The sequence below is a fragment of the Stylophora pistillata genome, chromosome 5 (genome assembly GCF_964205215.1).
Source record: "Stylophora pistillata chromosome 5, jaStyPist1.2, whole genome shotgun sequence".
Lineage (NCBI taxonomy): Eukaryota > Metazoa > Cnidaria > Anthozoa > Scleractinia > Pocilloporidae > Stylophora > Stylophora pistillata.
Genome location: NC_142523.1, coordinates 23,913,382 through 23,937,397, shown reverse-complemented (window position 1 = coordinate 23,937,397; position 24,016 = coordinate 23,913,382). Strand labels below are relative to the sequence as shown.

General features: G+C 39.7%; 4 protein-coding genes across 6 annotated transcripts; 1 reads left to right on the top strand and 3 right to left on the bottom strand.

Moving 5' to 3' along the window:
* The first annotated feature begins 798 nt into the window (after positions 1–798).
* LOC111324610 (uncharacterized) lies at positions 799–5,073 on the top strand. The gene is made up of 4 exons (XM_022928218.2): positions 799–931; positions 2,574–2,709; positions 3,299–3,547; positions 4,221–5,073. The coding sequence occupies exons 1-4, from the start codon at positions 862–864 to the stop codon at positions 4,552–4,554; spliced, it is 789 nt and encodes a 262-aa protein (XP_022783953.2). The 5' UTR covers positions 799–861; the 3' UTR covers positions 4,555–5,073.
* On the bottom strand, positions 4,032–9,798 carry LOC111324603 (neuropeptide FF receptor 2-like). 2 transcript variants are annotated; one of them, XM_022928208.2, is made up of 3 exons: positions 9,657–9,798; positions 9,136–9,580; positions 4,032–6,653 (listed from the first exon to the last, which is right to left on the bottom strand). In XM_022928208.2, the coding sequence occupies exons 2-3, from the start codon at positions 9,546–9,548 to the stop codon at positions 5,891–5,893; spliced, it is 1,176 nt and encodes a 391-aa protein (XP_022783943.2). In that variant the 5' UTR covers positions 9,549–9,580; positions 9,657–9,798; the 3' UTR covers positions 4,032–5,890. The 2 variants fall into 2 exon arrangements, with proteins under 2 accessions (XP_022783943.2, XP_022783944.2); XM_022928209.2 differs by having other exon boundaries at positions 9,136–9,577; positions 9,657–9,793.
* Positions 9,799–9,836: 38 nt separating this feature from the next.
* LOC111324620 (neuropeptide FF receptor 2) lies at positions 9,837–13,896 on the bottom strand. The gene is made up of 2 exons (XM_022928230.2): positions 13,036–13,896; positions 9,837–11,018 (listed from the first exon to the last, which is right to left on the bottom strand). Exons 1-2 carry the CDS (start codon positions 13,458–13,460, stop codon positions 10,235–10,237), a joined length of 1,209 nt encoding a protein of 402 aa, XP_022783965.2. The 5' UTR covers positions 13,461–13,896; the 3' UTR covers positions 9,837–10,234.
* A 1,066-nt stretch (positions 13,897–14,962) lies between these two features.
* Positions 14,963–22,461, bottom strand: LOC111324607 (uncharacterized). 2 transcript variants are annotated; one of them, XM_088759947.1, is made up of 4 exons: positions 22,234–22,461; positions 19,372–19,510; positions 18,443–18,709; positions 14,963–17,101 (listed from the first exon to the last, which is right to left on the bottom strand). In XM_088759947.1, the coding sequence occupies exons 1-4, from the start codon at positions 22,289–22,291 to the stop codon at positions 16,681–16,683; spliced, it is 885 nt and encodes a 294-aa protein (XP_088616073.1). In that variant the 5' UTR covers positions 22,292–22,461; the 3' UTR covers positions 14,963–16,680. The 2 variants fall into 2 exon arrangements, with proteins under 2 accessions (XP_088616073.1, XP_088616074.1); XM_088759948.1 differs by lacking the exon at positions 22,234–22,461 and adding an exon at positions 19,778–20,056.
* Between the last annotated feature and the right edge of the window lie 1,555 nt (positions 22,462–24,016).

Genomic DNA, 24,016 nt, shown 5'->3' with positions numbered 1-24,016 from the left:
ATACCTTTCACACTTCACACGCATATTCACACGCATGGTTCACGCTGGGTCACGCGTGGCTAATCATAGAGCTCACGCGAGTATGTCGCGGTTTCTCTTTGCACACCTAATTTTCCACAACATTCTTTGATTCGTTCAAATTTCCTTTCCTTCGTATAAAATAATATGTGGTACAGCTAGATGAATTCTGATTGAAAAATCTGATAAGACTTTAACGCTTCATTTTCAAAATTAAGGGTTAGCGTATGGTAGAATCCGCGACTCGCAAGACACCAAGATCCACGTAAAAAATATCTGTTTGTTATTACTTACTACGATGACTAACTTACTTCGGTTACCGTTTAACAGAGACCTTCGGCTACAAGAATAAATCTTCGACTTTGATAAAAACTTTGAAAGAAATTTGAGATTTCGTACCTGACCGAAATTAAAAAAAACTTAGCGACTTATCACAAACCTGACAAGATTTCGCAATCGGTAACAAGCATGCAAGAGTGTTAGACACACGATTTTTCAAGTTACCTTTTGCCCCCCAGTTTATTTAGCGAAAAGACCCCTACCAGATCGTGTCTACTTTAAATACAGTTGAATTTTATTATTGAGCCTGAATGACGCCTTTTTCGGCCTTTTTCTTGTGATACAGACACTGATACTGTCTGAACATAAACCCACCCAAAGTATACACGTTTTAGCGGTGGAATACAACTCGTTTTAATTTGATTTTAAGCTCGTGATTACAGAATTATTGATGATATTTATATGATGGTGATCCTGTTACGTGATCGGAGCCTAAGTAATCTTTAATACCCTATTAACATGTCTCCCATGAATTAGAGGTCTTAAAACGAGAGTAGAGTCGTCATGCCCGAGTATGCTTCAGCTAAAATGAATTTCCAGACTTCGATGCTGTTTTTGCTGTTTTCTATTATAGGTAAGTCTCAAAACAGCCTGTTAGCCGGCAGAAAGACCTTTTTTTCCAATTGTGCAAAGCTCCTTTTGAAAAGCCGAAGTTATCTCATAAAAAAAAAAAAAAGAAACTCATTTACAAAATCTTACTCTGAATTTGAAAAAAAAAACAAGCCTCGAAGATATTTTGCGGATGATATTCGAGTACCGTTTCAGTGAACCTCAGAATTGCTTCGTAAATAAACCGAAATATATAAGACTTTTAACTTTTGACAATGTTGGGTCAGAATATTTTATAGAAGCGCTTGAACATTTTTGGGAACCTTCTCTAGATGTTGTAAGGCTTAAATCACCAATTCGGAAAGTTTATTTCCCATCAGTTCCGTTTTCATCATGAAACTTGCTCCCGGCTTAAATTGTTAAATTCGCTCTTAAAATAAACCTGCAATATCGATGATCCAAGAGGTTTTCTAATTGCGTTCGATCATGCCAAACTCATGATGTTTGCAGATACAACAAAGTTACCATTTATTTTTCGCGCGGAAAAATCTCGAGAATCATACCTGACAAAAAATTAAAGGATCTAGATTTGTTTGTAAAAAGTTGCTAAATTCAAAATGAAACTAGAATGCTCCAAAATTATTCATGAAAAAGACGTTTTCGCCTTGTGGTTTTTGAGGTTCAGCTCAGCTCCACAAATAAATTCTTCGTAATTATTTGGTAGGGAAGAGAAATTTAACCTGTACATGACTAAACAGGATTAAATTACCAAACTCCTTTTGATATTTTATCATTTTTAAGTAATAGAGAAAGAGAATCTTGTCCGAATTTTTAACAGAAATCTAATTCTAAAATATATGTCGTGACAGTTTAAATCCAAACTAGTTTTTCCTCTAGTAAAATTTTTCACTGCTTTGTTACACACCTTTGTTGGATAACAAAAAAATTGACAACCTTATCGCGTAGAAAACATCTTGAAAATTTTAATTGACAGAAAAGCGTTCCTTTCACTCCTAAAGCAATTAGTGTTCCCCGAAAGATCTACAACCAGCTGTAAAAATAGTTGAGACATATATAAGACAAAAGGGGAGATTGTTCTCCATGCGATCCAACATAACCAGGAGATTATAACCGATGCAGTTTACAATATCTTGACATAACATACCCCCAGCCCTCCTTCCCTCCGATCGGCTTAGCTTTGTTGCTAGCTAAACTTTGATGAACAAAATTGAATCGGGGAAGGGGTTGGGTTTTGATTTTTTGCTCTTAATTTCTCTTAGTCATCAAATGAAGTCGGTAAATGGATTTCAGTAGCTTACGGCGTCTCAACGTGTTTGCGTCGGGATTTAGCTGACAACCTCGTTCCCACGGCCTTTAAATGAGGTTGGCTGGCTGACTCCAAATCTGACTCACCGATCATTTTTCTTGCGAGGACGTTACAATCTAACAAACTATTTCCTTGTTTGGGGAGCAATTGGTAAATTCTCTTGACAATGTCAATACAGTTTTGAGCAGAAAGGCGATGAGATGACAGAAAACATCAAGTGGGAAATAATTTTGATCTGGCACCAAATTCTTTGAGCTAAAAGTATGAGAAATTTCCATAGGACAGAAGTGGAGGAGAATTGTTATAAAGATCTAATGTGCGCTCTTATTTTCTTTTGCAGTTTTTCAAGTGGTGGTTCAAATAACTGATGGAGATATCGGCTTCTGCAGTCTTCACATGTATTTTTACAAAACCCGTGCCATTTGTGAAATTCCTTTTTATCGGGAACTTCAGCTTGGTCGCACCACCAACTGCAGGTGATAGAAGAGATAGCTCCTTAAGGAAAAGTTTTGCCCAAGCATGATGACTTTCCGAAGAAGGACTTGAGTTTATATCCCGTATCCTCTCCTCCAAGCCCGTCCCTGGGGGCTCCTATATCAAAAATATTCGGGAACTCGTCGAAAGTTTGAATTCATGGCCCGTCAGTGATGCCCTAGGGGGGCCTTCTTTTGGACTAAAGTTTATATTCCCTACCTACCCCCCCACACACACACACACTCACACACACACACACACACACACACACACACACACCAGCCTGTCCCAAGGAAGGGGTAACCATATGTAAAATTTCGGGGAGCTCGTCAGAAGTTTGAAATGGTGCCCCTCAAGTAATGCCACGAAAGGCCCTTCTTTTAGACTTAGGTTCACATCACCTACCCTCCCCCCCTCCCCCTCAGTCCCGGCATCGCATATTTTTTTCATGAGATAGTTTCTCTCTCCAGGCTCAACTCGGCTTTCTACCCATTAAATCTCTAACAGAATCAAGATATAGTCCTTTAAGAATGACTCCAGATTATACAGTGAGAAAAATAGTACGAATCAATTTTAAATTCGTCGTTTCAGCAAAAATTTTGAAAGTCTCATCACTTGTGTCAAGAACGTCACTCGGGTTTGTGAACACAGTTGGCGAAGCGATGAATGGATAGACATGGATGTCAGATTAAAATTCAGGAAGCAGTTTTATTGTCATGATGGGGCTTTGATACTTCCTTTTGCTCTGTGTGGGAGCGAGTACTTCAAGGAAGGCCCGCAATGCGTACGAAGGTTCCACAGGAAGTTTCAAAACGACCTAACTGACCCATCACTCTGCGAGTAAGTAGCTATTAGGGAGAGACTTCTGGGAGACTGATCCAGCCTTAGTGTTTCTCTGATTAATCAAATTTACACCGATCATCATCGCTGAAGAGGAATGGTGCAGTCATGAAAGCGCGCCATAATACGCTCGTCTCGAGGGAGTGGGTAATGAAAGGCCCATGCTCAAAGGCTCTACCCAAAAAGGGTCCTTTTTCAGGGTTCAGGGACACAAAAACGGAAGGAATTTTAAGACCTAAGGTGGAAAAAAGGGCAAAGAAAAATGTTATTCAACCAAAGAAAAATACATAAATAGGATATTCTCCTCCCCCCCCCCCCACCCCACCCTTCAGCCCCGTTCGATTCTGAACCTGGCCTGCGAGGCTTTTTCTCTGAATTCTCGGGTGTTGTTTCCCCCAAAAAAATTCCAAATGGGCTTGAAAGCAGTACACGAACGAAGAATCACTCCATGAGCGCGCTATTGCCTGACTCTAGTATTTCGTACTTATCCCAAAAACTTAAATATTTATTTTATAGCCTACATGTATATGTATTATTTTTATTTTTTAAAACCTTTGGGCCCTTCATGCAAAAGCAAAATTCTCTGGTTTTTCCTTAGCCTTAGTTTCCTTGTTTTGACTTAAACTTAAAGTCTTCAGTTCTATTAACATTCTATTAATTTCTCGTGTTACAGCGAGTACTCAAAAGCTAAGGAGTGTATACAGAAACTCTTCAACGATAAATGCCCTGCTAAGAAGGGCTCAGAATCACCTCTAATGAAGATATTGTTTGACGGCTACAATCCTTTCTGCATCGGCAAAATTTATCATCCACCGACCACAGCTACCACACCCACGCGCAGAAGACAGCACGAATGTAAAAAGGTAACGAGACCAAGCATCAAACCGACCCCTCACAAAAGAAACCTTTCTTCCAGCAGTGCGTACTGCGATAAACTATATTTTAAACTACATGTACTGATTCTAATTCTTCTTTTGGGACAATTTTCAGTTCAGTGTCGAGAGTAACTGGTAAGCGCATGTGTTGATTTCACAAAGCTTTGCGATTGGCCTTGAAAAATTCGTGTAACCCGTTAAACCAATCAGATATGAAATAAGATAAAATCGCGACTTGGTCACTTGGTCCGTCACTCGTGTTTTCCAGTGCTTTAGACGGTCAACTTTTCTCATTGGCACCTGGTGATATTTTCTTTGTTCTCATTGCCTATTGAAACTTAATTCTTTAGATTAATTTTGGTTACCAACACTTTATCGAAAAGTTCCCTATATCACTTTATTCCTAAAATTGAAACCACGAGAGATAGAGTGCTCAGCTCCCAGGAAACGGATGCTTAGTTCAGAGATTTATCCAAAGTTATGAGCCATGAAAGGTGCTATAATTTTGTGCAATTTGGGAGAGTTGTACAACACGTTACTTATTGGTATTGCAAGGTACTATTCGATGTAAAATATTATGGTCTATAATTTCTGTCTGTGAAATTCGCGCTTTTCTTTAGGCTAAGAACATTATTAAATGTAACTTTTGGATAGTTGATGTAAAAATGATCTGATTTCTCTTTTTTACTCTTGACTCTTGGCTGATAGTCTCATGCATTTACTACTATTTAACAACTATTCACCGAAGTGGAGGTGGTTAGTGGTGGATATTTACCGTGCCGCTAACCACCGACACTGAGGTGAATAGTTGTTTTATTATATACTAAAACGGTGAGATAATATACACCACCGTCGTTAATTTGAGTGATTTCTTCGCTTGTCACGGATGCAAACCGGGGCGCCATTTTTTCCCGAGTTGCTCGGAAGTAAACAGCAAAGGATATTCGGAGTTTGACTAGCCAATCAGAGCGTGCCTTCAACGCTATCCACTGTTTTAGTATATACTAATTAACAATTATTCCACGAGCGCGCGTTGGATATGAGATGATAGATAGCCAACGAGGCGCGTAGCGCCGAGTTGGCTATAATCATCTTATATCCAACAAACGCGAGTGGAATAATTGTTTTATTAAAAACGCTGCATTAAATTATTAAATTTTATTAAATTTTTAGCTCTCTTTTAATTTTAAGCTGACACGTACGCTTACCATATTTGTAGATTATGGTATATTGGCTCATATACCATAATGGCTAAGCCAATAAAAAGTCTTGAATTGCATTATCCAATGATCTAGTTTTTAATAATTACAATTATCCCATGATGTACTCTTTAGAACCTTTTTCTTTTTTACAGCTGGTAGTCTGACCAATGAAGTTTTTGTCACCTAAGCGACATACGTTGCAAATTGTGGTTTATCTGATACGCCTTTCATTTATCCTTCTGAGATTCAAGTTTTTCGACTCTCTTTTATAAATGAGAGACCTCCACCTCTGAAAACAAGGAAATACCTCGTCCCTTCTCGATCGCAGGCTCACTCGACCGTGTAATGTTCAGTTGGGTCTTGGATCTGTTGCACATTTTTCTGGGAAATACCATCCGCCTCAGCCTAGCTCGGAATTCTTTGCAATAGAATACAAAGATGAAAGGGTTTAGAACGCAATTTGCATAAGTGAATAGCCAGCAAATAATTTGGATTGTGTTCAAGTTTTTGTGTTGTTCACCTCCTCCAAAGTCTGACCACAGCCATAGAACCTGGTTTGGGAGCATGAAAATTGCGAAGATCACTACGACAGTTATAAACATCTTTGTTACTCGGACATTGGACTTCAACTTGAAACCGTCTTTTATGCGCATAGTCAGCTTCCGGTCAGTGGTCTTGCTTTTGACTCCATTTTGCTTTATCTTGGCGGTTTTACAAAAGTTCTTGGGTTTCACTACCCGCATCTGTGTCGCGTTGCTAGTCACTGTATACAATTTACTGAGCGCCAGCGTGTACATAAGTGTCATAAATGCAAGTGGCAATGCGTATTGCACTAGGAACAAGATCCCTGTGTATGCTTGTCTGTAGCTAAACTTTGGCCAGCTCTCTATGCATTGGTGGTCTTGAAGTTTCAAAAATATAATGTAAGGTACGACTATGGCCATGGACAAAGTGTAAATGCTTAAGATTAGGAGCTTAATCTGCGTCTCTGTTAGTCGGGGTGTAAAGGGGTGCATCATGAGACGAAATCTGAAACGAGAAAGAAAATTTAAATCAACAGAAATGACTTGATCCTTACTACAATTTTCAGTTAAGTGAGGAGCAACGGAAGTTTAGTGACCCCATCTTGACGTTAAAATCGTGCCGTTGTCACGGGAAACTGGCTCCGTTTCCAGTGGCAACGTGTCGTAGGATAACTACTTTAGCGCCCTTTTAGAAATTAACTCGAGTAAAAACTGCCTCAACAACTTCCCGTCGGAAACTGCGCGCAAGTTTAGAAATAATCGCGCTTTCGCAGTTGAGGACAATAATCTGACCTCACTCGAAGTCATTGATGCTTTCATTCTCAGTGATAACTTGAAAGAATAGAAAAGATTTTCTTCCCAAGGTGCCAGCGAAATTCGTGTACAAAGGCGATGAGAAACAGAGAATTAGGAACCTTTTAAAAGCGGCGAGGACGGAAAAGACGGGAAATACGTGGCTAAAAAATTAATTTTGTTAGTTAGAAATTTGCGAATGGCTAGACGTGTCTGCTGTCTCCTATGAAGCCACATCTCACCGAGCCTCATGCGGGCAGCACTGAGTTCCAAGTGTTAACTTAACTTAATAGATTTGCTTGGAATTTTCTGTTCTCAGACCACGCAAATTTTGGTGACTTCACTTGTTAAGGACTTTAAGGAGTTGAGAAGATAACTCCGAGGAAGACTTCAACTAAAAAATTAGTTTATATCTTTCGTGATAATTTCACGTTTACTGTCTCTAGTATAATCACGGCGCCACACTTTAACTTCAGCGCCACGTACGTGAACAGCTTTGGGTTCCAAATGGAAACTTTAATAATCTGCTGTCAGGGTCTGCGTTCCCAGACCACAGAAATTTTGGTGATTTCACGCTGTTGTTTGACAGAGGACGGCTGAAAAAGGTACAAAGTTTTAAAAGGCACGTGCCGAGCTATTGCTCTGCTCATTGGAACTTTTGTTTTGTCACGTTCCTGTTGCCGTCCCGTCCGGGGTTTGCTCAAGGTCCCTAATGATATCAACAACATGATGTTTGTGGTAGTTAGATTTATTGATAGCTAGGTCCTTTTTTAATGAAAACATCGCAGCCAGAGGTTAAGTAACATTGATTTGAACGCTCAGAATGCAGGCTTTATAATTCTTACGGTGGCGCTCTCTCTTTTTTCTTAAATAAATAAGTAAATTACATGACTGACCAATTCCTCAATGCGGTTCTTCAAGACCAATACGCACACTAAATAAACTTAGTGTTAAAAAATCCCAACTGGCTGGATGCAGACTAGTTTGGCCTGTGCAAAACATAGACAAGTAGTTGAACTACGGGCAACCACTGAGAACAAATCCAGTGGGTACGAATATTCAAAAGAAGCAGTCACTGCAAATTCTTGATTTTCAAGTCTTTAAATTAAAAGTGTTTCTGTACAGGTTCAAACAGAATGCACGAAACATTCTTGGGCCGGGGCTGTTTTCACGCGGGAGAAGGTGCGGGGTATTCGAGAATGAAACTATGAAGAAACCTTAATTCATCAACAACGCAGACGGATTAATTAATTAATTAACCTATGATCGGAGTTTGAACTGAAAGGGTGAGAGCTCGGATTAGTTTGTTGTGCAATTCAGATACAGTGGAACCTCGGCGTAAGGAGCCTTCAAGAGAAGATCCATCCTTCTTTGCTGTATAACACTTAGTTGTTAGGTTATACTGATGATTTTTCAAACCTCCCAGTTGTTGTTATGCTGATTTAGTATGACAGTGGCCCAATTGCGCCACGCACAAATGCTGACCTATAAGCTAGAGAATGGTTGAAAGTGGTGCGTAGGAGGAAGAAAAGTAAGCCGGGTATTATCCCATTACCATTTTGCGTGCCAAAATCGCGATAACTCTCACAATCTCGTCCCAGCTTTTTAAAATCGCGCTTAAAACTACTCCAAAGCACGCGCATAGATTAAACATTCAATACTCCATCATAATTTAAACAGAACACGAGAGAGAACCAGTATGAAACTGTAACACAAGTTGTGCACAAGTTGGGCGGGATAAATAAACTATTTGAGAATACCCTCTGTCTCGGCTTAAGCGAATTATGATTTTTTTAAGAAAATTTTTCTAGTCACTACCATAGGAAATGTACGGAATATGGTATGGAGAATATGTAGACCAATATTAGGCGGTAGAGGGTTACCCAACCAAAGTAAGGCCTCAATATTTGCATTAAAGCCGATTACCGTCATTGTGGTTGCAAGGCGAGCCACCATCGTGGCGGGTTCGTGATGTCGTGATGGAATGCATTACGTAAGAACGTTTTTGGTTCACATGCACGAGTGCAGGCACGAGAAAAACGTGAAAAGAGTTCGTGGGGCTTGATCTTTACGACCTCATCCCTCCCGCCCCTCGCGTGAGGGTGTTGGGGAGCGGGCTATTTTTGCAACTGGAACGCGATTAAAGAAATGAGACAACGGTTTCTTGGCTTCAAAAGATCCACACAAGTTCTTACCTGTCTAAAGAGACGGCTGCTAGAGTTAGAGCAGAAGCTGTAGCAGTTAGCGTCGACGAGGGCCACAAAACGCGACACATTATCGCTCCATAAGGCCACTCAGATCCGCGTTCCTCCAGAGCTAAATCAAACGGGATGCTCAGCAATGGTGTCAGAAAATCGCACGCGCTCAGACTTAACAAAAACCTGTTCGATGAAGCTTGACGGAGCTTGCGATTGGAAGAGATCAAGCAAAAAACGAGCCCATTACCGAGTGAGCTAAAGATCAAAATTGCGAAGTATAGAAACAACTTGCTTGTTTTGAATTCCAATGATTCACCGAAGATGTCATCCATAGATGGGTTTTCACCCAGCACGGACCGGTTCGCTACATCGGGCAGCACATCCTCTTTAACAATGATATTCTTTTGCATACTCAGCTTGTTACGTTTTCAGGATCCTTCTGCTAAAGTAAAATAAAACCGTGATCGTGTGACAAACAGACGTATAGAATACTTCGTAAATTCTTTTCCTATACACACCTTCAAACTCTTTTTCACAAGGCTTTTCTAAACTTTCCATCAGAGAGCGCTGCTGCGCCGTAGATAGAATAATCTAGTATTTAACACCAAAAATCAAGTTATATGACCACGACTGATCTTATCCGCATGACCGAAATTCCTTTGTTGAAACTAATTAACATTGACCAGGCTGACTCTGCATAGCATCAAAGACATTTTTAATCAATCACATCAGCGGTTTATGAGAGCAGTTATTTTCCGGTACCAAAATTTTGCTTCCGCTTAAGTACGGGCATCAAATTCGTGCAATTTCATGTATTTTTCTTGCATTTTGTCGGCTCGTTGTAGATAATTGGTTATGATGGTTGAAAAAGCTGTTGTTCATTGAGGTCAAATTTCTTTCTCTTGTTTCCGAACCCAGGTAAGAAATTTTCGTTTTGTCAACAGCTTGTCAGACTAATTCAATTTCGCTATGAGTCCTCATATACTGGGGAAGTCTAAAGCTTCAGTATTGAAATCTCTAAAATCTGACAATTTACTGAAAGAACTACTTTAAGTCGAACTGCTTAACATCGTCTGTCATGGCATTTTTCGTCAATTCATTTATCGTCTAGCGACTGGTAATGGTTGGGGGAAGAAACGCATTCTATCATAGGGATACACTGGGTAGGAGGCCCACTCGACCGTGATATGCTGAGCTGGGGCCTGGGCCCGTTCGGACACAATTTCTTAGCAATCTTTGCCAACTCTGCTCGGAACTCTTTACAGAATATCATAAAAATGACAGGATTGCAGACACAATTAGTATACGTAAAAAGCCAACAGATAATCTTTATCGTGTTCAAATCCTGATGTTTGTTTCCACCACCAAAATCTGACCACAACCATAGTACCTGATTGGGCAGCATGAAGACGGCGAAAATTGCAACAATGGCAATGAACAATTTTGTCACCCTCACGTTCGACTCCACCTCGAAACCGCGCCTCATGCTGTAAGCCACGCGGGAGCTTAGTTTCCGAACCACCCCTCTCCCTCGCTCAGCGTTGTTGTTGCTCGCGCCATCTTGGCGTAGTTTTTCCCTAGAGCGCATGCGCATCTTAGTCGTGTTACTGGTCACTTTGTATAATTTCGTCAACGCCAATGTGTATACAGTTGTCATAAAGCTGAGAGGCAGCGCGTACTGTACCAGGAACAAAACTACTGTATAGACTTGTCTGGAGGTGAAGTTTGGCCATATTTCCACACAATTGTGGTCTTCAAGTTTTAAGAAAATGATATATGGTACGACAACAACCGCTGACAACATATGTATGCCTGAGATGAGAACTTTTATCTGTCTTTTCGTAAGACGCGGCGTAAAAGGGTGCATCAGAAGGCGAAATCTGAAAAGCAAACACATTTCTTGGTATAATTACAATTATCATAACTTATAATATTACTGTGGGAGTGTAATAAATAAAAACAAAAATGCTTACACAAAACTTTGGGTAACATTTCCAATAAGACTCTTAGAAGCTTCAGAGTCATTTACATCTTCAATATACACCAATTCACTTTATTATATAGCTGGCAACGCTCGTGGGCAATGTGAAGTGAATCCTGTGCTCTGAGTAGCTACCTGAGCGGCCAGGATGGGCCCATCAATAGCGGCAGAAAAAAAAAATTTCGTGGAGCGGACTTACCAAGTTCGTAAATTTTGGACAATGTTGGCGATGGAGTCATTAAAAGTGGTAGAGGACAGTCAAAACAAAGGAAATATAAACGACTCTCGTAGGTCATTTTGCTGCAATTACAGTTGGCTTTCTTACTCTGATCTCAAAATTAATTCTTATATATATAGCGAAATCTTTTTGCTACAAAGTAAATCGTTTACAGACCAATCTTGTTCAGTCAAAATGGCTGGGTATTAGCACCGTTCTATTTTTGCGTCTTTATGGACCGAGAGGAAGTCAAAGTCCATAAAAACGCCAAAAAAAGAAAAAAAACAAAATAAATTTGGCCAATATCCAGCCATCTTGATCGAACAAGCTTGGTCAATAACACATGTCTTTTCACTCGCGAGCTTTATATTTTTATAATTTTGGGTATGATGCCATTTATATCCAGAGTATCGAGAAGAATACTAGCATAACTACTAATTTCTTCAAGCTCCCTCAATATTACAGTCGATAAGAGAAAAATCATGTTGCCCGAGTAGTGTCAACAATTAGCCTGCTTTTCTTACTTTTACTTTAAGAATGATCTGGCAAAATGTTGTGTTCTGAACTTCATTGAGCCTTTCATTTCATAGCAAGTTCTATCAGTTGATGGAAAGGGAAGATTGAGACCCTCCTAAAAGCTTTTATTCTGAATTGTTACATTGAGCTTTAGGAAAAATCCTCGCTAAATTTTCGGCATAATGCCATGTTTTCAGAGATGACGCTCAAAAGCAGAATGCTCAAAAGTGTGAGGATTATTTATCTGACCCTGCCAGACAGACTGCGTTGAAAAACACATCTCAAATAACAAGTAAAAAAGACCCGAAAAAAAAAAACAAAAAAATGTGTCTTCCTTTGTTACTGGTTTGGTTTGAGTAATAAATTTTTCTACCCAGACGATTACACTACACTTTCTCAGATGAATTTTCGGTTAATTAATTGACAGTAATTGAATTTTTAAGTAAATTCAATGATAAATCTGTGGCTTTCATTTAGCTTTTCACCTTCAAAAGACCAAACTCCAAATATTTAGAATTGCTACACTTTATCTTTTTGCGAAAACAATTTTCGTCACATTAATAAGTATATATGATGCACGATCCTCGCAGTAGATAGCGCTATTTAAGCAATAGCGAAAATCAGACCTGAAAAAAATCAGGCCTGTACGGGACTCGAACCACTGACCTCTGCGATACTAGTGCAGCGCTCTACCAATTGAGCTAACAAGCCAACCGGGAGCAGGCCGTTAAGTTGATTCGTAATAAACCCGTGAAAATGATAAATGAGATACAATGAAATATATGAGGTTCATATATTTTGTACTGCGGTATTAGATACATATGATGCACGATCCTCGCAGTAGATAGCGCTATTTAAGCAATAGCGAAAATCAGACCTGAAAAAAATCAGGCCTGTGCGGCCTGATTTTTTCAACTGAACGGCCTGCTCCCGGTTGGCTTGTTAGCTCAATTGGTAGAGCGCTGCACTAGTATCGCAGAGGTCAGTGGCTCGAGTTCCGTACAGGCCTGATTTTTTTTAGGTCTGATTTTCGCTATTGCTTAAATAGCGCTATCTACTGCGAGGATCGTGCATCATATGTATCTAATACCGCGAACAAAATATATGAACTTCATATATTTCATTGTATCTAATTAATAAGTATGCAAATCATGGCGTATTTTAAAACTATTTCTATACTAACCTGTCTAAGGAAATGCCAGCTAAGGTCAAAGCAGAAGCTGTAGCCGTAAATGTTGATGCAGGCCACAACATTCGACACATTATCGATCCATAAGGCCACACGTAGCCCCGTTCCTCCAAAGCGAAATCGAAAGGGATGCTTAGTAGTGACGTAAGAAAATCACATGCGCTCAGATTTAACAACAACCTGTTCGACGAAGCTCGCCGAAGCCGACGATTGCAAGAAATTAAACAAAACACAAGTCCATTGCCAAGTGAACTGAACGCTAAAATAACGAAATACAAAAATAACTTGGAAGTTTTGAATTCTGGTGATTCGCCGAACAAAACGTCCGTTGTCGAGTTCACGGAAAATGTCGATCCATTTATAAATCCACTTGCTGCACTGGTTTGTGCTTGTTCGGTTAAACTTGAGTTTTCTTCCATGGTTCGATGGTTTACTATATTTTTGCGCCTGACAAGCCAAGTGGGAGCTTGAAACAAGTGCACAATCAAAGACTCGATTACAAATGACCGTAGCGAAGCTGCAGAATTTCTTCCACAACCCTCAAGTTTTGATCTGACACCCTAAACTATTGTCTTCTGCAGTATCTCAGAAAAACGTCACTTATGGTGCAGATGTTCGATTTGTTCACAATAATCCCCAGATGCTGTTGAAATACATCTTTCCCACCGGTTTGGCATAATATGCTTCGAGCTATGCTGCACTCAGAATATCAGCCAAGTGAACCGCTTAGTATCCTTTGTTCAAAACTGGATTGTTGCAGTTTTCGACCCAAAAATTACCTTGCATTTCATCAACTCGCCGTGCTAGTTTCAATACTTCAGAATTTAGTTTCGCATGAACCAGAATTAATTGCAACAATCACGTCTTTGATATATGCCCCGGGGGGAGATGAAAATCAGTGCAACAATTTCTCAGGGAGGGGAGTCAGAGCAAAAAAAACAAATGGTGCTCTGGTACTACGGTTCCCGAAAAAGAAAAATCTAAACAGCTAGTAATTATTTCCTCTGCAAAAACTTTAAAAGCCGCCATGGATGACTAATCGGAGAACTCGCATGGCAGCAGGGCGTGACACAGACAAAACGCCCGAGGCATGCTGCGCTCAATTAAAAAGTCTTGAAGTTAATACTCTTACCTAGATGTGCCCAACTTTTAAAACTTTTAAGTTGACAAACCAAATCGTTTCGTGAAATCAGTGGCGTTAAATAAGTTGTCAAACAGGACTGCCTTAGCCTCCCCCTGTACGGGCCTTAAGCCTCCCCCCTTGCCTCGTTCAAAGTCTTGTTGTTATCAGATCTAGTTTCTGTTGTGGTATGCAAAATTGTTTTCAAGGTTAAGTGGTAAGCTTTTGCATTGCAGAAACCATCCTAACTTTAAGAAGCAAATTTTCCTACTTCCTCTTCATTTTTTTCCCGATTAGTACTTCGCTTTTTGCACATGATGCATAACGACCTGAAATTGTTCTTAAAAGCAATTTGACTGTTTGTTTCTTGAGCAGCAAAGATATCGGCATACAACTTTCAAACACAATATCATGTGCACGGTCTACTGACCTTTGCAAGTGGGTTCTTGAAAAATCAGAAGCTTTTACAATCAGACTTTCGCGGGGCGTTATTGTTGACAAGAATAACAAGAAGGTAGGTTAAATAAACCTTTTTAGTGACAATGATACGGATATTGGGAGAAATATAAAGCGGAAATCCCATTAAAGTGAGCAATTTTTCCAGATTGATTTTCACTTTTAACTTCAAGCTCAGAGAAGCTGTGTTGGAATGGATCAAGCAATTTGGATAGTGCATTAAATCTGGATGAATGATTCGAATCTATCTACTTATTTGTCGACAAAAATCCGAAAAATGCATTTCATTTTAAGAACGTCTACAAATGATTACCCTCTAATTGCCTTGCCCCAAGCAACATTACATGTGTTTTCACGTTTTATTCTTGGTTTTTTTTTTTTTCTTGTTATTATTAGACTTTGACCAGTCCTTACTCTTCGGCAAAGTGCGTCGCGAGAGTCAAAGAAAAATCAGTTAAAAAATAATGATGTTAGCATTCCGCGCGGATCAATTTTTTTTTCACAGATGTTTTTATACACGCGCGATGGACTTCGCCGAAAGGAATGGACTGCTCGCACTCTTTCGTACTCTGAGTGTCCTTAATTTGAGCTTATGCAAATGCGTGAGAGTAGTGGAGGATAAGAGAACCAATATTCCCCTCCACTGCCTCCACCCTGACAAGTTTAATTCATTCCTATAAAAGTTTGTCGGACGAGTAAGAACTGAGTATACATCTCAAAGAAAGTCTCTTACGTGAAAATTCACAAAATCAACAATGGAATTAAAAAAGCTAAACAATTTGAAGCTGTATACGAGGCTCTGTATAAACTAATACGTTTTAAGGCCTTAAACGAAATTTGATAAAACATCTAGCAATGTAAAATAATTATTCTTCTGTCGGTAGCCATAGTGGCCAACCCTAATCCTGTGCCACATAAAACTCCTTCTGTCCACGTGGGACACACTGATGAGCCATAGCTTCATTGCGCTTGCGTTTGATGTGTCTGTCTTAACCCTCCACCATCCAAGGCTAAATTAGCACCCCTACTTATTTATATAAAAAAGGCACGATTTCTAGATTCTAATATTTCACTTAAGCTCGCTCATTCCCAAGAACCTGTGAGAATGAAAATTGAGCTGAGAAAGATGCGCAGTTGCGCGACAAGATGTGTTTATTTTCTTCTAAGAATCGTAAATCGGTAGGGTTTTAATTACAAGCACTCTTTATAAAGGCGTCAGCTAATTAATTTGAATGGCTTTAAGCTATAAGTAAGTTCTACAAACTGTGAGTTGTGAGTACCGATTCCGAAAACATGGAGACTTTTTTGCCGAATGAGGAAATAGTTCATAAGCTTTCTTCAAAGCTGCTCAGTCTAATTTACATTATATACATCGTTGCGTAAGTCACGGCCCCCTATATAAAGCCTTGCATTAAGTTGACTTGAAAAAACTTGTCTAATCACAAGTGAAGTAACTGCGAAGCACACAGCGCCTCATGAGTAGGGAGAGGCAGTTGCGTCCATTCCCCTCTCTGTATTTCCTTCACTACTCGGCGCCAGTTCTCTCGTGATGTTACATCGAGAAGATAATATAGTCGTTAATTATAAGCGAATGTAAGTTAGCATTGTCCTATAAATAAGTTAGTGAGTGTACGAGTTAGTTGATGGATAAAACTTGTCGAAGAACAACTAATCGAAGCGTGAGAAAAGAAGCTGATTTGTCATGAGCGTGCAGAAAAGAAAGTTGTTGGTCCTCTGTTAAGATTCGATCAACAGATCTTCCAATTCCTCGTTTGGCTGCTCTGCTAATTGAGCCCGGCCCAGAGAATTCATTGGTGAGCCAGGTGGGACACAAAGATCACGTGTAACAAACGTGATATGTTCTGCTAGAGTAAGGACAACATTAGTATCCTCCCTTTCGCTACCATACGCGTCACGACTTCCGGCAATCTTACCTCTTACTTCCGTTGGAAAGTGTTACGAATATAATTTTGTCTAATCCTTCGGAAAACCACAATCAACCATCAAACTCTGTTTGTGGGGAGTGGGCCTGCATGTTCTTCCGAATGTGTCAACAAGTATACTTAAAACTCAAAAGACAACAGCAGAACCACATAAGTAAATAGGATCACCTGAAATGTATTGATTCGAGTGTCGGTCGCTGCGTTCGTATGCTTCGGTGATTTACTCGCGGATTCTTTAAGAGTGTCATCTGAGGGAGTATTGATAGCATTGCCGGTGATATTGTGTACGTTCTTGGAGTTGTTTCTGATGTTTTCTGTCGAGTTGTTCTTCAAAAACTTTGTCGAGGGGTTGTCTAGGTCACGCACTCCAGTGCACTGATCCGCAATCTTGGAAGCTCCAGGGTCACGGTTGTCGACGCAGTAGGGGTTATAATTGTTTTCGATGAAAGTCAAATTAAATAATTCTTGGTAAGATGCTACTAACCCGGTACATGTCGAAGCATAGAGCTTTCTCAGACACTCAGTGGCGTTAGCATGTTCCCTGTTGAAATTCGATGGAACGTTAGGTAAAATAAAATAAAAACATGAGCCTGTATTGTTGTTTTCTTGTTTAGTTTGGGCGACTGGTGGATTTATGCTAAAACAATGAGATTATCTGCTTTCTGTACGTGATAATAATAATCATAATAATAATAATAATGACGATGGTAATTATAATAATAATAATAATAATAATAATATCAATAAAACTTTGTAGCACCGATATCAATATTGCTGTCTTCATCAGCGCTTAAATTACCTAGACCACTTAGTTCGTAAAAAAAAAACTATATAAAAACTACTAACTCCCCGGGCGGAGATCAAAGGGCACCTAAAATTACCGAAAAAAACTTACTTTTGAAAGATGCTTCTAAGGGGCCACTCCTGATTGCATAGGCATAATAGATTCAGGCTTCACTCCTCTCAAATACGACGTGATTCAAATCTCGGGCTTATAGTAATTGTTTGATAAGGTGACTGACACACTAAGGCTGCGTTCGCATTTGGTGGCCGAGCATTAGTGCCAGGGCACCAGTACAAAATAGTGCTGTGCTCAGACTCTGGGTACCCGATATCTCAGTGCCCGGCTCGGTGCGCGAATACAAGGTCAAGACCTTATGCTCGGCTAAGGGCAAGGTGCTCGATTTCTGGCTTGGGTTCTTGAAAAAAAATGTGTGCTCACGTTAATGCCCATCAAGAATCGTACTCGGGCACTGTGCTCGAGCACCAAGTGTGAATGCAGCCTAACGTGCCAGGACTACAGGAAACACCCGAAAATAAGAACCTTATTTTTTGGCAGTCTGGCTAAAAAGGTTCTTGTTTAAAGGGGCAGTTGTTGGTAACTTTGGCAAAACAGGTTCTTAATTGTTAAGAGGGGGATACAGTTGTCATTGTTTTGCATATATATCATAAGAACAATAAATAAGCTTTATACGGGCTAAAATTACATATAATACTTTATAACTGTAACTTTCAGCTACTGTAACAAGTAAATAACACTAAATGATGCTATTTCTATAGCATATATAGTATTTGCACTACTTTATTATATTGGGCATTTTGTGTAAATTATCTTCTATTTCTTTTACACACACCAATAAATTCTGTCAGTAACTTGTGGTTTGTTTATCCTGTAATTGAGCTGTAACCCATATTATAAGAACCTGCTTGATCATGTTTGGCTAAACAGGTTCTTATTTTGAAGGGGTATTAAAGTGGCAAATTTCTAACAAGAGGTTCTTAATGCACTAGGTTCTTATTTTCGGGTGTTTACTGTATAGCCTATTGAGGGCCTCTTTAGAGTGCGGAATAAAAAAGAAATCGGTAAACTATAATGACTTACTCGCAAAGATCTGGGTCAGCCTTGTCTCTGGAAAAAGTCTCTTGAAAGGACTTTGTACAAGTATTTAAATTAGAGTTGAACGATTCGGAGCAATGAGAGACCAAAACTTCCAACGAGTGTGAGGTGGGTAATCCTAATGACCCTTCATGGCACATGGAAGATTCTGTGAATTGTATTCGAACAACCTCAAAGTGATTTGCATGATGGGTTCCAAGGCAGATCGTGTACGCCCTTCTCACACAGCTGATTGTTTGGTTCACCTTGACCCTGCAATGGAAATCAGAAGAAAGCTAAATTTATTGGAACAGCTCAGAAGCAAGAACACCAATCTTTCCAGAGCTTTAAAAGTTCTCAGCAGCAGAGAGTAACAGTAAGCCTTAAAATGGCAAAATTTAAACAGTTTGTCGTTTAAAGCCATCAATCTATTAACACCCTACTAAATGGGATGTTGCATTATAATGGATCATCCCGGGGATAACCCCAGAAATAATCCCCGGGATGAATCCCGAATAAAACTTTGCCGGTGCTTATCCAGGATTACAGCCCGAGGTGATCAGGAGAATGGTCCTCTCTCTTGGTCGCTCCCCCACCCCCTCCCTCCTCAGCATTTTGTCAGGTTTCCAGCTGTTTGCCGTTACTTATTTATACCCGGGGGAATTAAGGGTGAGAGACATTGTGACCGTAAAATGTCTGCGCTAAGAACCAGGAGTCGACCGTGGTATTAAACTCTTGGTAACATGATATCTTATTAATTGAAAGAAAGGTCGAGTTATAACAGTGGCAAATTTTTCTCCCTCTAATCCACATCGGAAGTAAGAACAAATTCAGTTTCACAATCCTAAAATTACAGCTCATTTTCAGCGCATAACGGGTAAAGGCAACTAAAAATTATAGATACGACGATGCAGATGAAACAGGCTGTTACTTACCCACAATCTCCCTCAGGATCGTTTTGCAGCGCTTTAATAAAAAGCGTGATGCATTTGCGCATGTCACAAAAGAGCTCCAGATATCTACAGTCGCCAACGTATGAGCTGGACAGAGAAGCCTCGCTTCCACACATGAGAACTAAATCAAACAATACAAGTTAGAAAAACATCTAGTAGATATCCGGTATCAGGCCGACAACGACTTAACTTAACAACTGATTTTTATAATTAATTACCAAAGTCGAGGTAAATATTTATCTCTTTAAATGATACTGGATTAATTTTGATCATTCAAGAACCAAAACATTTTAATTTTTGTCAATATTCCGAAAAATGAACGAATTTGACATCGTTCAAGCACAGTTTCATCTACTCAGCAGCTCAGTGGTGAATGGTGAAGTATTACCTGCTTATCATTTCTAAACCAGCCACTCAGCCTGCGTCAAAGGCAATAGGGACCTCAAGCAAACCACGACGGCGACGGAACGTGGAAAAGCAGAAAGATCTAATTGGTAGAACAATAGCCCAGTACATGCATTTTAAAACTTGACACCTTACTTAGCCGTCCTTTGCAAAATAACAGCCTGAAATCAGAAAAAATTTGCGTCGTCTGCGAACCGAAACCGCCCCGACAAATTATTTTAATTTCCATTTGGAACTCCACGCTACTCTCATACGTTATGTTGAGGTTGAGCTGTGGCGCCGTATGAGATGGTAAACACATGCAGCCATTTTCGAAATTCTGATTGGAAGTAGAAATTTATTTTTAATCGACGTTTTCCTTGGCGTTGCCATCCTGACCGCTTAAGGTCCCTATAACGTCAACCGCTTGGTTATATATTGATTACAGGTATTTAAGGAAAACCTAACCAATGATGGGTGAAATCTAAAATGAAGCCCTTTGGTGAACCCAAACCTGTAGAAAGTGAATCCTTTAAGTGGCTTCATATACCATGAACTGGTTTAAGGGAAAATGTACAGTTATAAAAATTCTGTTCATTTTATGAAACTGACTGACTGAAACTGACTGAAAGGTACCCGCACTTTCTAAATATCAGCTTCGCTTAGTCGCCTAAAGTAGAAAATATAGGAAATAGGTTTTAAATCATAAAATAAGAAATCAAATTGAGTGGCCAAGACGAAACATTTTCACTGCACGTCAGCTTCAGTTGATAGAAAAAAAAAAATTGAAACCATAACAGAGCAGTTCGTTCGCGGGAATCATTTGACAACCCTTGATCTCAGTAGGTTTCTTACTTGCGTCAATCGCCGGCATTATTAATTAACAATACGAGGAAACCCTTGCCGATCCAATAATTATTGATATTGTAATGGCACAAAATTTTGCTGCTATATATTTTATCTCCGTAGATCAATAACTGAACAACCTTTTCTAAAACAAATTTAGAACTGCGTTTCATATTGCGAGTAAATGAAAGCTCTTCGTTTGCTTTGATTAATTTGTTTCAATGATTAATTCTGGTTGAACTAGTGCCCGACCACAGCAGACAGCTGATTAATTATAGCAGTGTGGATTTCAAACCACCATAATTCTGTGTGAACCCACAAACCACTTTCTCTTTACATTCAAAAAAGGATTTCTCTCGAATCTTTCTCACTTATCTGCCATCACAAAATTTTCGTCGCCCACTTCAATCTACAAACTAAAGTATATTTGAAGCCAGACTCGAAATGTATCAATTTATTTAGAAAGCTAAGCTGACCGTTCAGCTTCTTCTTTCCTTACAGTCAGTTTTAAGAATTCAAAGTACTTATCAATTTTGCAACTATTTACAAGCAAGAAAAAATAAATGGGGTCTAGATTTTTAGGGCTATCTGCAAGGCTTTCATTATGGAGAGTTTATCAGTGTTGAAATCATAAATACATCTCGAAGCGAGTCCGTATATAAATCTTAAGTAGGCAAATAATTTTTATCCATTTTATTTGTGTCCCCACATTAGTATGGGATATCTCCCAAACTAGAAGGTTCTTTGACACGTTAATAAAGTTTCTATCTATCTATCTATCTATCTATCTATCTATCTATCTATCTATCTATCTATCACCGCTCCTTCGAAAACAATTATAACTTTGTCCTCTTCAAATTTTGGACTCCCGCCAATTTCATTTACGCAAAAAAGACTTGTAATTTATTTTGAGACTGTTTTAAAAAGCTGAGTCCAAAGCAATCCTTTAGACTGCCATTCGCCAAAATTTAGAGCTAAGCTCTGAAACTTACGAGTCACGAAACAACAGAAGCGTTTTCTCTTATCATCATTTTTTTTCTCACGTCGAGCCCCGACTTCTCTAATATTCAATATATTCCGTCTGTAGATTGATATCGTTATTTCCATTGTTAGCAAACCTTCATGCTTCTCTGCTTTCTTTGAAATTTATTAGAAACTGAAAAAACATAACTATATGCAAAACGCAGATTTATGGATAATTCATGTAAATAAGTTTGGATACATTTCAAGAGGCAAAATTTGGCAAGACTCGATAAATTCCAAACTCGTTTTTTACCGCTTATGGTATGAAGTCGCAATATTTTTAGCCTAAACAAGCAGTCAACAGGAAGAAATATCTCTTCTCTGGAATGAGTTAGCATTAATAAGGAATACTTAAGATAGCGTATAGACAGTGCTTCATAAAAGAGCATTTTTTTTAAAGCATAATGACCAGCTCCTGTCGTGATTTTACAGATTCGCTCAGTCATGCAGTGAAATTGAAGTTTAGGTGTTAGAAATAACAAATAAAAACAGTTTGCCACAATCTTTCAAGAATTACAAACACTTAATTAATCTCAAAATCTTTCCGGCTAACCTAAAGTGAGTCAAGTTGAAAGGGACTCATTTTCTTACCGAGAACAAAGAGTACGGCGGAGAACGAGCGCATCCGAACTGCCACAAGCTTCTCCATAGACGTCGAGCGAAGAGCAATGAAGAATTAAGTTTACTCTTTCAAAGATGTGCCGACACCGTCTGATCAAAGTCGTCAGTAAAATGGGAACATACCTACCGCTTCTAAACGACAGATTACGTTCCGAATATAGAAGTCCGACTCCGTACCCAGATTTCAATATATTATTACAATAGCATCCCGAAAAAACCCGACGGCGAACCCGATCCTCAAGCACGACCACAAGTGAGCAGCGAGGTCAAAGCACGCCGACTCGCGATATAGTCCTTTATATCGATGAAACTCACGAAATCGTCACGATTACATTCCGAAGAAACCCGACGGCCTACCCAATTCTCAGTCCCGCCCATGAGTGAGCAGCAAAGTCAACGTACGCCGAGTCATCGACCAAACTCACGAGATCATAACGATTGCATCCCGAAGAAACCCGATGAAAAAGTACTTGGCATGCTCGTCCACGAGAGAGCGTTAATAAAGATGATTACTCCTCGCCGATTCACAAAATAATCGTTCCCATTCAAACAAGCACATTGCACTGCATTTTGAATATAGACTGCGACTGAATAAAAATTAGTCACACCTCGACCAGACGAAGCACAATCTTCGTTGAAGACAAACAAGCCCACGTACCTACAGGGGAGACTTCTATTTGGAGAACAATGATGAGCAAAAAAATATCCGTGCACTCTTAGGAAATAAAGCCTGCAGTCTTTAGCCATGAGAACAAAGTAACTGTGAAAGGTAGCCTGTGAAGCAAGCACTGGGGAAAAGGAGGGGGGATTGGAGGGAGCAGAAAGTACGGAGGGGAGAGGGAGGGCTTGCCAAAGACCCGCACTAACTAACGAAACGCCCCCTATTTTCATATTCATATCGTCTTGCATATGTCAATCAGCGCCTCTTAAAATTAACCAATCAGAAAGCGCCGTTAGCGAGAGCTCAGTGAGCCATGCAAACTGTCAAACCAACAACTAAAACTTGCTCCACGTGAGTGAGAAATGTCAGACGACAAGGAGAATCTGGTATCAAACTCTAAGAGAGGGAGAAAGCCAAAAGTTAATCCAGAAGACGTTGTTTGCCGGTTTTGAGCAATAGATTTAAGAATTAAATTTGGAAGTGGCTTCAAGAGTTTTGTAAACATTTTTTTATCAAAGTCAAAGGGAAGAATTTCAGTGTGTCTTCGTTGATCGCCTTCGAACGGTCGGTTTTCACTTCGAAAATAAGTCGCACATATCTCAAATTATATGCCTTCCTTGTGCAAGAAAAGCTAACAGTTTTTGCCAGTTTTATGAATTGTTGAATAAGGCCGCTTCTCAATGTCCGGATTCCCGTGATGTTTCGTCGAAATGAAAGTTCTCAACACCGACAGGAAAAAGTCCAGGTAGAAAGAGCTTGTGTGTCCGCTCCCCGGCTCATACAAAACTTACATCTAGCAGGGAAGCGTTGTTTGACTCGCCGACGAAAGGACAACCCTCAGCTTCAGCGATGGATGCAAATTTAACATTGATGATTTGGATCTAACGTTCATAGGCTTTGCAATGTTGTGGTTAAGGGCAAGTTTGAGAATGAAGACGCCATTCTTATCAAGACCCTGAGCTTTAACAAGTGGTTGGCTGCCACAAATATTCTACTTCGACATCGATTCTTGAGGGCAGAACCTCTCGAAATCACCGTCGTCCGCCATTTTCTAAAAGGTAGTCGCCACGAAGACTATTTAGTTCGAGGGTT